The 15902-nt window shown below is 44.1% G+C and overlaps 1 protein-coding gene across 2 annotated transcripts in view; it reads left to right on the forward strand.

Annotated features, from left to right (window-relative positions):
* The first annotated feature begins 2399 nt into the window (after positions 1–2399).
* GLRA1 (glycine receptor alpha 1) overlaps positions 2400–15902 on the forward strand; it is an 88242-nt gene continuing 74739 nt past the window's right edge. For both annotated transcript variants that reach the window (XM_088838359.1, XM_055430132.2), the window contains exon 1: positions 2400–2455. In XM_088838359.1, coding sequence (XP_088694485.1) covers positions 2400–2455 — 56 coding nt within the window. The remainder of the gene's footprint in view (positions 2456–15902) is intronic.

The raw sequence follows: 15902 nt of genomic DNA on the forward strand, positions 1-15902 counted from the left end.
GTATAGAAACACATTTACAAAGATAATATTTATTTCAAGGTATGACTGTAAGAAGTAAACGAGATTATGTGAAGGGCACAATAGTGCCTGGTGCACTGAAGGCATACTAATCAAGGTTAGTGACAGACAGACAGATAGGAGCAGACAGACAACAGACTGACAATATAAATTTGTATCAGACTCGTGTGAACATTCACCTTCAAAGCAAAACTTCCTACTCAGTCACTAGTCAGAATTTCATGGAAGTTCTAAACAACTCATCACTGTTCTGGTGTGGGGGAGCCAATAGAAAAGGAAGTAACGAAGGGTGTGCTGTAACAGCGTGGAAAGTAGGGGGCGAATCCCTGCTGATAGGAGACTAGTGAACAAAGTTTTCTAGACTTCTTTGCTCAGAGAAAGCCTGAGCTTGGAGAGAAATAAGCTGTTAAGAACTATTCTAGGGAGAATTTTGGAGGCTATTCAGCCTCCAAAAACTCAAAAGAAGGAATTCCTAAAGCTACTAGGTAAGAGGGAGGGGTTACCTCCTTTCAGTAGGCTGGGAGAGAGAGACCCCAGTGTCCCAGCCAGTTCAAATCAGCCAGAAAATCCTGCAGAGGCTATTAATCCACTAAAGTCCGATAGCTTGGAGAAAATCTGATTAACTCCACCTCCCCAGCTGGGCTCTAGAGTGAAATGTATAGCTGGTTTCTGAGATTCAAATAAGCTGGGGAAACAGAGAAGCAGGAGGAAGAAAAAAACAGAGAATGGGAGCAGTAAGTACTGGATACCTGTATGTACAACTTGGCACTACCATTATTTTGTAGCAAGCCGCAGCTCTCTGAGGCTCTGTTTCCCAAGCTTATGAATGTAAATAAAACTGTCTCCTGTCCAGTAGAAAGAGGACATATCTTGCAGTGAGGCCAGGACTGATCCCCCTTGACTGTGTAAACCACTCAAGGAATTTCTTCTGTCTTTTCCTGCTGCAGTGGTCCTGGGGAGAGAGGGGGTGGGGAATCTTCCTTTATGGATCAGACTTCTTTCTGAAACCTCTCCTCCCTCCTTTTTCCCCCTCTCTGGAGCCAAACCATTCTACTTCAGAGCTCTAAAGAAACTCAGAGATCAAGTTCAATTCTTCCCTTTCAAGATGATAAACGGAGCCCAAAGGCACGTCTGAACTGGGACCCGTGGTGTTTGCTTCACTAACATACAACTACATTCCTTAAAAATAAAGGCAATATTTTGAAAGACCTCGAGAGATTAACCCCATAACCTCCCCCACTCTACCACCAACCTGCAATGGAGAGGGGAGACACGGATCTCATTCAGCACTCTAAGCGTTAAACTCAACCCAGAGTCTAACACGCAATTGGCCAAACACTGGGAAAAGATCTGGTTTTCGCAGCCACGGGCCAATGAGCGCCTCGAGTGGGAGGGTTTGAAGATACTAAGGAGTTTTTCCCCCCTTTTTTTTCTCTCCACCCCCTCCCGTCAGTCATCGCCCGCCGCCCCCCTCCCCCGCCACCCTCCCGCCCCGCACCAATCCCCCACGCCGCCAGTTTGTTAAATTAATGCAGTAAGAAAGTCTGAAGACCTGAAGGAGTCCTGGCCTGAGGAAGATGGGCGAGCTCAGAAAGCCGAGATGCATCTGAAGCCTTGGGCTCCTGAGCCCCGCGGGGTCGCCATGGACCCCGGCAGCCCCTGAAACTTGCCCTGAGCTCTCTCACGTCTGCAGCCCCAAGCAATGGGACACCTCTTCTGCAGCGATCATAACTTATTCGGCGGGGACCAGAGAACAGGGATCGCAAGGCGACAGCAGACGGGTACGCAGGCAGGGTAACGAGATTCCGGGACTCAGTGGTGATGCACCAGCCTGGCACATTCTCCGGGATTTAACTGAAGGCAACACCGTCAGTCGCTTCCCTTCGCCCCTAACTCCCTCAGGCCAGCCCAGGGGCATAAAGCCCTGATCTCCCTACCCAGGATGCTCGTCCAATCTAACGGTCCGAGGCCAGCACTCTGATCTCCACAGATTTTTTTTTTCCTTTCACGGGGCTGGCCGTTTAAACAGAAAAACAGGGGTAAAAAAGAAAATATACCCACCCCCAAACGTGCCTCCCCAGCGCCGCAGGGAGCCAACAGACACGCTGGAGTTTAACAAACAGCAATACTCTTCGCGCTCCTGAAAAGCAGGGCTGAACGCTCTCCGTGGTGCTGAAACGCTTAGCGCCTGCCTCTGTCCGTGGTACCTAGAGCTCCATCGCTCCGATTTCCCCTGGGACTCTCCCTCCGCGCCCCTGTTCCCCACCTCCCCTTAGGATTTGGATTATTTTTTTCAGCAGCGCTCGCAGGTTTTGTAAGTGCCAATCTGAAACATTTTTGCCCCCATAACTCGTGGACTACAAAGCACAAGGACCTGAAAAATGTACAGCTTCAATACTCTTCGACTCTACCTTTGGGAGACCATTGTATTCTTCAGGTATGCAATTTTTTACTGACCACATCGCTCTGATGGAAATGGGGGAAAGAAGCATGGAGGCTGACTCTGTCCGTGATCCCCTCATTAGGGGGGAGGAGGGTGCTGTATACCGCGGCAATCGGGTCCTTCCATCCCCCGCTCCCTCACTCCCCCCATCCCTCCCCCCCACCGCCCGCAGGGTGTCTGGCTTGTGCGTGGAGGTCTGAGACAGTGGCCGCCCTGGCAGCTGTTTGCCTGTTTCTTGCGATTTGTTTGTCCTTCTGCCTGCTACACTCTCTGCCCCATCACTCTCCCCCAAACCCCCTGCATATTGACTCTCACTCGGCTGAGGACTTTAAGGGGAAGCTTTAGGAGTTACTCAGTTTAATTAGGACTGCATTCTCTCTAACCGCAGTGCTGAAAACCTCAGCTCTCCCGTCTGGGAGCCAAGTGACAACTAGCGGTGACGGGGAAGGTTGCACTCGAACCCACTGGACATAGAACATATTATTTTCTCTCCCTTTTTGTTGTTGTTTTCTTTTTCTGCGGTATGGGGGTGGGGGGTTGATGCTGAGGCCCAGTGATTGGAAACAATAGCGTTATGACCTCAGGTTGTAAAGCTCTGAACGTGGGTGCAGAGGGGAATCTACTCAGGAACAGACTCCGGAACACATTTCCCTTTTGAAACTTTGACTCCCTCCTATCTCCCATTCATCTTTCCAAACTCTGCTTGCTAGCTGCAGATCCTGAATTGATGGACAAGTCTCATTCGTTTTTTTAATTTAAGTCTATCTCCAACTCAGAAATGAGTTCCCCCAGCCACCATCTCCCAGGTTAAAATTTTCTGCCCATAGGCTTAGCATTCTTACGTTAGCACAAGTGAAAAGTGAAAAATCACCTCTTCAGGAAGCATTGAAATATACAGTCTTTTCATAAGTGGGTGAATCATGCCATCTTCAGAGATGGTTATGATAAATTCCATTTACATGAATTGAAAAAAATTAGTCTTCTCCCATGACCTGCAGGGATCATTAATCTTCTTCATTTTAGACGTCTGCTTCTCATGTTTTACCATCACATTGGACTAACAGTCACTTGAGAAATCCACTCTAGGTTATTTTTTAAAAATAAGTAAACCAACACATATTAGTCTCTCCCATCATAAATCTGCAGTAAATGTTTCTTGTTGGATTTTTTTCACTTTTACATTATAGTGAACTCAGCATATGAATTGTTGGTCTGATTAATCCAGTGGTTGCTTTAGTAAATGAATGACACCTCTCTCCAGATAGTAAGGGTCTACACGTGAGCCTCTCTTCAGGTATTTCTCTAGGATGAAGAAAAGACCTCTCTCCTTCTCTGAGATACCCAACGCTAAAGCTTCTAATCTCCAGTTCAAATAATTATTTGATAGGCCATGGTCCTGCCCATAGCTCAGAATACAAATACTCAAGGAATCAAATTTTAAAAGTGCAACGATCCAGGGCCTTGCGAAATGTAGCTACTTTATGGGCTAAAGGGCAGGAAGTATACTCTGAACAATACCAAATTGTTTCTCTTCTACCTACATAGTAGAAGTGGAAAATGCTGTGGAGGTGAGGTACTTGGTAACATTTGTATGCAAATTGATTCTGTTTGGCTTTCTGAGACAGAACTGAACCAGAGAGATTAAAGAGCAAATTAATAGGACCAAACACATCCTCCCTTCCAACTCCTTTTTTTCTTGCTGAACAGTTTGTAATGCTTGATTGTTCTTCTCCCAGACATTGTCTTTCACAATAGGGAGACAGTCTGAAAGGTTGGCACTGTAATCATTTAGATAAGGTTAGGAATCCACTGTGTTAATTTTTTAAATTATGGGTGGTGGCTTATCAGGACGCATAACTCCACATCTCCACCCCCTACCTGCGACAACGCAGACATGAGCTACAATAGATGTGGGATATAATGCCATGTGTTTATAAGGAAAGAAGAGTAATGACTATGGAGAGCTGGGGAGGGAATGGTGCTGCTGCACTTTCAAAATACAGAAATGGCTACATTCTTTGGAGAATAAAGGTTGTTTTAAAACATGGACAATAAAGTAGGAAATATAAGAATTGAACTAGGGAAATACCCTCAGCAATTTTTCAGAGAGATGAGAAAAATAAAAAGGTCACAAGGAGAGAAAGTACTGTCTATGTCTAATTGGCATTTTCATTACTAACTCTCTCATTTTTTAAAGTTTAGGTGAAAATACAGAAGCATTAAAATCTGGGGACTCAAGAGAATGTATGTAGAGGTAATTGGAGACTGGTTCCCTAGCAGATTCCATGTGAATAACCCCTTCTCCCCCAGGGGGCAGGTACCATGTTGCAATGAGCCAATCCAATCATCTCAGGCACCCAGGTAGTCCTTAGATTAAATGAAGGCCAGCTGCTCACCTTGTTGGGGAAATCTGGGGGCTAGGAAAGGAAAGGCTCTTGGTGACAGAAGTGCTGCTGTGTCCACACATAACCAGCAAAATGACAACAATGACAGCAAAACAAACAAAACAATACTCAAAGTGAGTGAGGGAGAAATCTCACAGTGCCAACAAAGAGAATGAATTGAGGCCTTAGAAAAAACTGAGGGGAAAGAGATAAGAGGGTACCGGGGGCCAAACAGCATTGCAATGCTTATCAACTGTGTCCCTATAAGTAAAAGGAAGTGAGTTGGCTGAAGTTCTTGTCCTGATATTTTAAAAAACCTGCGGTTCTGAAATTCTATGAGTGATATTCAAGTATTCAATAAACTAAATGCTGTCTCTTTGTTTTTAGTTTGGGATGGGGCTTTATACCCAGACTGGTCAAAAGCAATAAGCAAAGACATGTTTTTGTTTTTGCTTTTAATGGGAGCATATCCCTTTCAAACCTCTTTTTAAATAGAAAGAAACTTGATTTGATTCCCAGAGCCCTTACACTGGCTTATGGCTGGGAAAGGGCCCAGGGTGATCCCCATATTTTCTCACCTTCTGAGTAACTCACAGAGATCCATGGTATATAATCATGTTTCTCGATCTTGGCACTACTGACATTTTGAACATTTTGGAAAATTCTGTGATATGAGGGCTGAACTATGCATTATATAAGATGTTTAACAGTATCTTTGGCATCAATAACCCTCTCTCCCTTAGTCATGACAATCAAAAATGTCTCCAGAAGTCTGGAATGGGAGGAGGGTACAAAATTGCCCACAGTTGGGAACCACTGGTATAGAACGACCAAATATTTAACCTAAGACTCTGATGAACCAATTGTAATGAGGAGGAAAGTCTTTTCTTTAAGAAAACGCCCCCCTGGAACACAAAAGGCACGAGAGTGAAGCAAACAAAGACCTAGCTTGTGCTTGACACCGGAATAAAGGCAGAGGGGATAAACCAAGTCTAACCCACGGGTGACTTTCCCAAAAGATGATCAGCTTTCTTTTATTATCACTTCTGTCCGCCAACCCATAGGTGTTTCCTTGTGCAGTGTTTTGTACTGAATATGGTACTCGCTGGCTAAGAAAGGTCATCGAAACCTTGAAGGAAAGCTATCTCTACCTCACTGGGGTCAAAAGGAGCATGGTAAACAGATTGCTTCATATCTCAGTCCTGAAAAGCCACCTAGCTGAAAGGTAAATGAGCTTTATTCTGAGGTAGCTCTTCTGGCTTCCCATTCTCCAAGCTTGCCAAGAGGAGCAAATGACAACCTGGATCGTTTCCTCCAGTTAGCATAGCTGTATTCCTCCTCAAATCTTACCTGCTGCATTTTGGGCACTGCGGAAAGTGTTTAGGAGCTTCTGGAGTGGGCCAAGGACTTTTTCCCAAGTAAAGATGCCCCTTGGGCAACTTTGCATTAGAGCCAATCAAAATGTCAGTCTACCCTCTTTGGGGGCTTAGGAAGCTTGAGAAAGAGAAAATGTCACGTTTTTTGTTCCTGAGGGACATTTTGGACAAGAATGTCAACCCGGTAAATGGAGTCATGAATCAGCACATAACTTCTGCATACTTACAAAATTGGGAATGACCTATCAGGGGAAATGGAGGGAATTTATTTTTGAGACCACCTCATGAAATAGGCTGCAACCATGCAATGCCATGGAAAGAGCAGTTAGGCTACGATTTGAGAGTCTTCCTTGGAGAGTTTGGCTCTTCTCTTATCCTGCAGCATGGCTCTGATGAATCTCTTTCCTTCATGGGGACTCAGTTCTCTTATCAATCCACTCAAACAACTAACTCCGACACCTCTACTATCCCTCCCAGCTCACATAAGGTCTTCATAAAAGCAGAGGTCCATTTCCACAAAGGCTCAAGCTGAATTTACCTCAGTGATGATACTGCTTCTTTTCTACACCAGGCATTTATGTATCTTGTGTTGACGTGCCCAGTCCAAAACTAGGCTTTGGACAGAGCTAACAGATGCCACAGTTCCTGTCCTTGCAGAAAGGGGAGACACTGCTCTTTTTAAAGCTCCATTAAATACCTTTTCCTTCGTCAGAGGGCCCGCAGAGCTATCCTCCAGTCTGTGCACGCGGCCTGCGACAGCATCACATTTATGTGGGCATCATTAACTTTATTTCCTTCATCAGCTGGCAGAAACCAGAATGATTTTTAAGATGGATGGCACCGTGTCCTGCCTGGCCATCTTGACACTATTCTGCAGGTTCTCTGCTGCTTTAGGCAAAGTGGCCTTGGCCCCAAGGGTAGAAGACCCAGGATCTTAAATTTAGCTAGTGGCATGCCCTTGAGAGGGTTTCCTGACCTTTCCAACCTCAGTTTCCCCAGCTATAAAATAAAGAGAATTGACAAATCACTGTCTCTAAAATTAATTTTCCCTGTGCCAGTCAAGGATTATCACCTCCCAATCTCCTTCACAATAGAACAGTTTTGGTAGCAGGGTATTTCAATTATTATAAGAATTCAGGCTCAAAGGTCTAAAGGAATTGAGGACCATAATAAATAACCTCACTCCCTGGAAGGTTATCCCAATCTGGACATGATTACTGACAGATTCCATAAATATGTCAGTTTCCCCAGAAAATACTTTGCATGATGAGAAAATATGATGTCTGATCACTATCCTCAGAGATCTGAAGAGAGGTCTGAGAAAGAGACCAAAGGCGTCTATACTTTTTTCAGTGAGTCTGTTTAGGTTTTTCCCTCCCCTATAAGGCAAAGTTTTAAAAAATTTGTTTACCAAACCCCATCCATTGTTAACTTGCTTTCCCCATCTTTATTAACCAAAGACAAACTGACAGAAATACTGAACATCATGCAATAAGCAATGCCACCACAATGAGTTAACCTGAGAAAAATACAAAAGAAAAGGTATGATGCTTTCTTGTTAGTCTACAGAGCCTTGTCAGAAGTAACTATGCAATTTGATAATCTCTGAAATGTTTAAAATGGATTCTGAGTCCTCATTACTATTTCATAAACCCTCTAGGTACTCAGGGACCCCATTTGGGAAATATTAGATTTGAATTATTCTATATGGCTCCAAGAGAAGAACTGGAATTAATAGATAAATATATTTTTAATGCACACACACAAATTCTGTTTTAATGTAATTCGGAACCTTCTGACAGATCAGTCAACTGTGTACCGGCTGCCTCAGTTGTAGTGAGGGTCCCTGTCAGTGGAGGTATGCAAGCAGAGACTGGAAATCCCTCCCAGGAGGGATGTGGAAGGAATTCAAGCTACTTTTGTGCATTGGGATTTGTAATTTGCTGCAGAAAAGTAAATGAAATACAGGTCAGAGACAAATCTTCCCCCCGCTTCTGATCTCCAAATTATCATCTGATCTCTGTAAATTTTCCGAGTCATGCCATAAATACACATCCATTCATGCCTTTTCCTTCTCTGAAATGGCTTGGATAATAAATTGGGCAATGAACACGCACATAAACGCACAAACTCATATGCGACCAAAGATTATTAAAAGGAAATCACCTTGGTTATGTAAGACTCTGGCTTAAAGAAATGAGAAGGACCCCAGAAATAAGACAATGTCAGAGCCAGAAAGACCACCAGAAAATTCACTGGTTCACGGACCAGTCCTCAGGCACAGATGGTGTTCACAGGACAGAATGGCTGAAGGCCTCTCAGCCCTGAACTCCAGCTGTCTCTCCTGAACCAACTCCCTGTTCAGCCTCACACAACTGAAAACACCATCAGGCCAGCCAGGAAATTCATTCAGAAAGCACATTAGAAGGGAACAATGCCCTGGGATGCTGGGGAGAGGGGCTTATATGCACAGTGCCTATGCTTTGTAGTGCAAGCCCTTTTGAGGGGTGCTGAGGCCCTGACGCTTTTGAAACTCCTTATAAAGGATCCCTTTGTGGTTTTCTGAAGTTGATATTGTCCGAGTCCCCCGAGGCTAATTCAGTGCAATTAGATTACCACTCTCTGCTTTTGAATTCGGCTGTTTTTCAGTGTCTGTTGCTAAATGAGTTTACCGTCTTAACGGGGAGCTGCTGATAGTCATTATCCCAGCCATGAAATGGGCAGCGTTTTCTCTTGCCTCGTATGCTGGGCAACCCCAGGCCCCTAGAGAACAAGCCTCTGCTCCCTAGCTCACGAGGTCCCGTCTTCATCTCCCACCCATTCACCCCCAGAGAATCATAGTTTGCTAGAATCATGGAGACTTGGGGCAGTTGTGTAATTCAACACCTCTCACATCTAGCTATGAGGGGCTTGTCAAGCGTACAGCTTCCCACCATCATACTATACTAACTGAAACAGCATCTCTGAGGATGGGGACCCAGAAACCTCTAAAGGTAACAGGAGTCACCAAGTCAGAGCTTCTCAAACGTCAGTGTGTGTGGATCCCCTGAGGATCTCAGTAAGATGCTGATTCAGACTCAGGAGGTCTGGGGTGGAGCCTGAAAGTCTGCATTTCTAGCAGCCCCCAAATGATGCTTCTGCTTCTGTGGACCAAAAGTTTGAATAACAAGGGTCTAAACCATTCTGACTGGGGACTCTGGACATAGACCAATCCATTTATCTTGCAGATCGGGAGAGAACAAATGATTTCCTCAAGAGTGAATGTCAGCCCACCCAAGGCCCTAAACAAATGTGCTCATCCCCCAGGCTTATTCCTCTACAACCGTGTGCCCTGGAATCTGCTGCTGTGCTTTCCTTCCTTTGACTCTTTCACATGTTGTGCTCCCTCATAAACATAAACATGCACCTTAAGAAGGGTTCCTCAGGGAGCTATTTGCATCTCCAAACTAGGGGGGTAATCCTAGTGCATCAAAAATTCTCATTCACACAGCTGGGAAGTACAATTGTGTGATGGCTGGGTGAAGCGAAGGGGCACCTGAGGAACTGACTTTGAATGCTGGCACCAAGGGGCCCTGGGGCACAGCAGCGAGAGTCTATAGGGATCGATGGAAGAGGTAGATCAAAGGTGATCAGAAGGAGGGAATCTGTGCTTTCTTTCTCCAAGGATGATCTCGCTGACAAGCCTTCCTGTGGACATTGTACTATTAACTCTGCATAACTGGAGGCTTATTTAGGACTCCCAGATGTTCAGAGACTTCCGTCCCTTCTGTCATCTGTCTGATCTCAGAATGGTGTCCTTCCTTCCTTCCTCTCTCACCCTTTAACCTGTCATCCTTTCCAAAAAGCATATTAGTATCTTACACATCTAATAGAGTGACTGTCAAGATCTTCAGCCTTTGAGAGCTGCGTGTTTACTGCTCTGCGCTCAGTTCTGCAACACTCCCCAGCTCCAGAGGAATGCGGCAAGGCTGCTGCAACTCTGGCTGCCAGACTTGCAGGGTTCTCTTACAAGAGCACTTCACAATCTATAGAGTGTTTCGCACCTGCATTCCCATATGAGCTTTCCAACCACCTTAAAAAAATAGATATAAGGCAGTGGCTACTATCCCCATTTGAGAGTCAAGAAAACTGAGACTTGGAAAAGTGACTTCCTTAAGACACACTGTTAATCTCAGGGTTAAGTCAGATTCAAATACAAACCTCCTTCCTCCTAGCTCACCACACTGCCTCTTTCTTCTTAAAGTTGGAATATATATATATATCCCTATATATATATATATATATATATATATATATATATATTTCCCTACCTACAGCTAGAATATCTACATTCCTAACATGGGCTTCCCTGGTGGCTCAGAGGTTAAAGCGTCTGCCTCCAATGCGGGAGACCCGGGTTGAATCCCTGGGTTGGGAAGATCCCCTGGAGAAGGAAACGGTAACCCACTCCACTATTCTTGCCTGGAGAATCCCATGGACGGAGAAGCCTGGTAGACTACAGTCCACGGGGTCGCAAAGAGTCGGACACGACTGAGCGACGGAATAGAATGGAACATATATATACACTGCCCTCCTTAATAGGTACCCCTCTTTATATAGTCCTCTCAAAGTTGCAGCCCCTGGGAACTAATATAGCTATCAGGCTAATAAATATCCTCCACCCTCTACCAGGGGGGCACAGGGGTTATGAGCTGGGAATTTCCCATCAGGGTTTTGGTTTGACAGAATCACTGTCTTTGGATTCTTAGCCAGATAGGTATTTCTTTCTCTCTTCTTAACCTTTTTAAATTGTATGAGATATATAGATATATATATATATGTTCTTTTTTAAAAATGCTAATACTAGACTTGAACCTAAAATCCCCTTTGATGATGATCTCCAGGTCCCTCCCAGCTTTTATTTCTTTAAGAGGTAACCTACTTGATAACTTTTATTCATATATGTATATATATATACACACATATATATAAATAGACACACACAAAGTGATAGTATCTATAGTTCAATAGTCATACATACATGTTTAAATATATATTGAAATCTATTGAACTATATATACTATCTATTGAACTGTATATACTATTCATTGAAATATATATGCTATCATTTCATGGAATCAAATTGCCCATATGATTCTGAAACTTACTCTGTTCACATACCAGCATGTCTTGGAAAGCTTTATCTGTTAAGGCAAACATCTCCACCTCATTCTTTTAGCTACTGCAGAACATATGTTATGGATATCCCGCTGTTTTCCAGCCACTTCCCTATTGATGGACATTTCTACTTTTTTCCAATTTTTCCACTGAAATCAGTGCTGCAATAATCACAGTGAACCTACATCTTTGTGAATGAACACAGGCCATTTTTCCAGACAGATAACAAGAACAGAAATGGAATCATTGGGGCACAGAGCTAGCACATCATTTACGTTCACAGATACTGCAGGTGGGCATCCCTTCCTTCCTTCCCTTCAGTTCAGTTCAGTTCAGTTCAGTCGCTCAGTCGTGTCCGACTCTCCGCGACCCCATGAATCACAGCACGCCAGGCCTCCCTGTCCATCACCAACTCCCGGAGTACACTCAAACTCATGTCCACAGAGTCGGTGATGCCATCCAGCCATCTCATTCTCCGTCGTCCCCTTCTCCTCCCGCCCCCAACCTTTCCCAGCATCAGAGTCTTTTCCAGTGAGTCAACTCGTCTCATGAGGTAGCCAAAGTATTGGAGTTTCAGCTTTAGCATCAGTCCCTCCAATGAACATCCAGGATTGATCTCCTTTAGAATGGACTGGTTGGATCTCCTTGCAGTATAAGGGACTCTCAAGAGTCTTCTCCAACACCACAGTTCAAAAGCATCGATTCTTCGGCGATCAGCTTTCTTCACAGTCCAACTCTCACATCCATACATGACCACGGGAAAAACCATTGCCTTGACTAGACGGACCATCTCAGCCTTGACTGCAACCACTCAATACCAGTCGTCACTATTTATCAAGTGTTTATTGAATGCTAGATACTGTGCTAACAATATCATGTGCCACATGTCACAAAACCTAAGACATAAGTATTATTATATTTCCATATTACAGATGACAAAACTGAGGCATAAATAGGTTATGCAGTTTACCCACGGTAAGGCAACTCATAAGAAGCAGAGCTAGGATTCAAAGATAAGTCTGACTGCAGAAAATATTCTCTTAACCATAGTACTGCCACTGTTATTCCAAGAATGAACCTGGGAGGAAAAGCAGGGAGGAGACTCAATTGGAAGAGAAAGATGGAGGCAAAAAAGAGATGAGTTTGCTTCTTCAAATAAACAAAAGCTCATCTCCTGCAGGTGGTTCTAGATATAAAGTTAACATACATCCATAAATGGATGTGAGTGTTTAATCTCCACCCATCACAGAGGAGGAATATTACACTGCCTTCTACCCTGGGCAGAGAGCATGTGGTTAGAGCTCTTTCTCAGGGTAGAGATGGGTCACTGCAGTACAGCCTTTCTTTGTCCCCTAATCACTTCAGTGAAAGAGCTTTTGGGGATGATGGGAGAGAATGACTGATCAGGGAGGCAAGGAAAAAAGGCAGCATAATCTCAGGCTCATCTTTTTTTTTTTTTTTTTTTTAATTGCTGGTCCCTGGAAGTCAGACGAAAGACCTTTTCAAGTCTCATGCTCTAACCTCCAAACACACAGGATTGAGGATACCCAGTTTCCCTTTACCTTCTGTATGCAAGGTTGGTCAGGCAGCCCAATCTCCAGCATCACACCTCTAGGCCAGGAAAACATACCCAGATGAGGGCAGGGAGCAGAACAGGGAGAGGCAGCAAGGACTGGGCTAGCTCTCCTTTACAAGCAGGAGCATCACTCTAGACAAGGCCTGTGGGAAACCCAAACAACATGTCTCAGACACCTATTCCCAGCAGCCATCTGAGTGACGCCAGAGACAATTCTGAATGTGTCACTAGCAGGCCTGTCGCCGGTAGGAGAAAAAAACACAATAGAAATAAAGTCTTCTTATGTCAACCTCCTAATGTTAACTTTTGAAATAAACTTGCTGGTTCGTCTGTTTACATTATAAACATTATACATGTTTGCCATAAAATATTTAAACCACAAAGGGAGATATGTTTAAAACTAAAAGTCACAGAAGTCCTACTCCCTAAGGTAAATCACTAAACAATTCAATATTCATCTTTCCAGATAATAATGTGATAATGACAAGAATGCCTTTCTAAAATTTGAATATGCATTAACTCATGTAATCTTCAGTACAATCCTGTAAGGATATACTATTATTCATCCCCTTGTATAGATGAAGTTACAGATGAGGAAACAGAGAAGTTCAATAATTTTCCTAGGGCTGCCCAGCTTAGAAATGACAGTGCCAGACTGAAATCCAAGCAGTGTGGCTTCAGAGTCTTTAACTGCTGTGCTACAATCATTAGCTGTTTCTGTTTTAAAAAATAGGGTTATACTAAATGCTATGCTCTGCAACTTCCCTTTTTTCACCCAGCAATACCTTGTCAGGACACATACAGACGGATCTCATTCATCTGTGCGTTTATGCTGCCCTTTACTGAGAACACCAGGCTCTAGTATGACCTCACTCTCAGCTTGCCACAAAACAGCCACCACTGCCATTTCCAGCTCCTTCACTTCACACAAACCAAATTCTACCTCAACCGAATTTCTCATTGGTCTTTGTTCCCATCTCTGTACTTTTCTCCCACTGGTCCCTAACGTTCCTTAAATCTATAAAAACCCCTCCCTCATTTTTGCCCTGAAAGGCACACCCACCAATTCTGGATTCAAGTTCATTTGATTTTTGAAACCTTTCTCTGTCACTTCTCTGTATTATCTTGACAGTTTGCTCAACCCTTCTGAGCCTCAAGTTCCTCATCTTAAAAAATGGAGAAAACTTTGCCAATAGACAAATGCAGTCACCTTTAAGCACTTTTTCTGAGCAGAGCAGAAGCCCTTAGTGAATTCCCTCTCCACTTCTCTCAGATCCTATCCATACCTCAAGAGCCACCTCTAACAACACCTCCTCCATGAAGTTACCCCAGACTGCCACCATCCCTACCCAGAACTGGGCATGGATTCTCCTTCTTAAATCCCCTTGGAAATGTAGGCATTACCTTCAGTACTCAGCTTGCACACTGTGGCTTTACAAACATTTGGGTGTCCTTCTACTTGTTCAGTTGGACTATAAGCCCTTCAAAGACTAGGGACTTACTGGGTTTCTTGGTTCATGTGAAAGGCCAACATGAAGACAAGCTGCTCACCAGGGTTTTCAGCTTGCTCCATTCCCCTCATCGATAGTATTACCCCAGTGGCTCATGTATGTTAGATATTCAGATCTTGTTGAATTGAATTGTTTTGTCCCCATATATCTGCTCCCATCCTTCTCTTATTGACTCTGCTGAAGCCCAGGACCAGAAGGTTTCCAACCAGCCAATGCAATGCACTGCTATGTCTCACAGTGACACATTTTTGCTCCAAGAAATGAGTCACAGTGAGAGTGAGCTAGACATACAGCTCAGCCTTGGCTTGAGAGCTATGGCTGAGAGTTGTTTAGCCTTATCCTTGCTGTCTGGCCAAGGATGTCCAAACTCTGGGCCTCTCAAAACATCTGTGTCATTGCACTTATGGCTGCTTCCCACTGTGGCCTGGGTCCACAGAGACCCCTTTCCATAAGACAAGGCAAACTTTTGAAAACAGCTTTCAGTTGTGCAGGAGCCAGTTTTTGTGATGTGACCTAAAACATCTAGCAGAAGAGAAAAACTCTTGACAGGAGCCAAGAAAAGACTGCATCATGCCCAAAGGGAAGGGTCTTGGAGGAATTCACTGAAAATGACTTGGAATATGAAAAGCTACACCTCCTGACAAAGAGGGTGACAAGGTTCAGTAAAAGAGTCGATCTCCGTGCCACCTCGATTGGACAGCCTAGAGATTACAGCAGAATTTTCCTCCCTCTGAAAGCCCTGCTCTGACTTTGTAACTGAGTCTCAGTTTCTCTATCCCTAAAATAAGATTGGACTTCATAAAAATCCTAGGTCTTTCCAGCTGTCATTGCATAATTCTTAAGTTAAGTTGACCCCAGCAGTTAAAAACTCTGGCTTGGCATCAGTCAAATATGCTCTGGAATCCTTGTTAAACCACTTGCGATGGTATGAAAGAAAAGAAAGTGAAGTCACTCAGTCATGTCCAACTCTTTGCGACCCAATGGACTGTAGTGTACCAGGCTCCTCCATCCATGGGATTTTCCAGGCAAGAATACTGGGGTGGGTTGCCATTTCCTCCTCCAGGGGATCTCCTGACCCAGGGATTGAACCCAGGTCTCCCTCAATGTAGGCAGATGCTTTACTATCTGAGCCACCAGGGAAGTCCAAATGCAATGGTATACCACTCTATGACTTGGAGCAAGATTGGTTTTTAGGTGTCTAAGCCTCAGTTTTCCTCATGTGTAAAATGGCAGTGATAATTATCCTTCCCTGCCAAATCACCCTAAGAGTTCTACAGGAAAAGACATGTAGAGTGATAGCAATGCAGGTGCAAAGTAATGTGGGATCTTAAAGAAGAATCTGACTAACTCTGCCTGGGGGCTTCCTTGGTGGCTTACATGGTAAAGAATCTGCCTGCAATGCAGGAGACCCAGGTTCAATCCCTGGGTCAGGGATTG

The sequence above is a fragment of the Moschus berezovskii genome, chromosome 8 (genome assembly GCF_049115385.1).
Source record: "Moschus berezovskii isolate FMDL1 chromosome 8, NW_MosBer_1.0, whole genome shotgun sequence".
Taxonomy (NCBI): Eukaryota; Metazoa; Chordata; class Mammalia; order Artiodactyla; family Moschidae; genus Moschus; species Moschus berezovskii.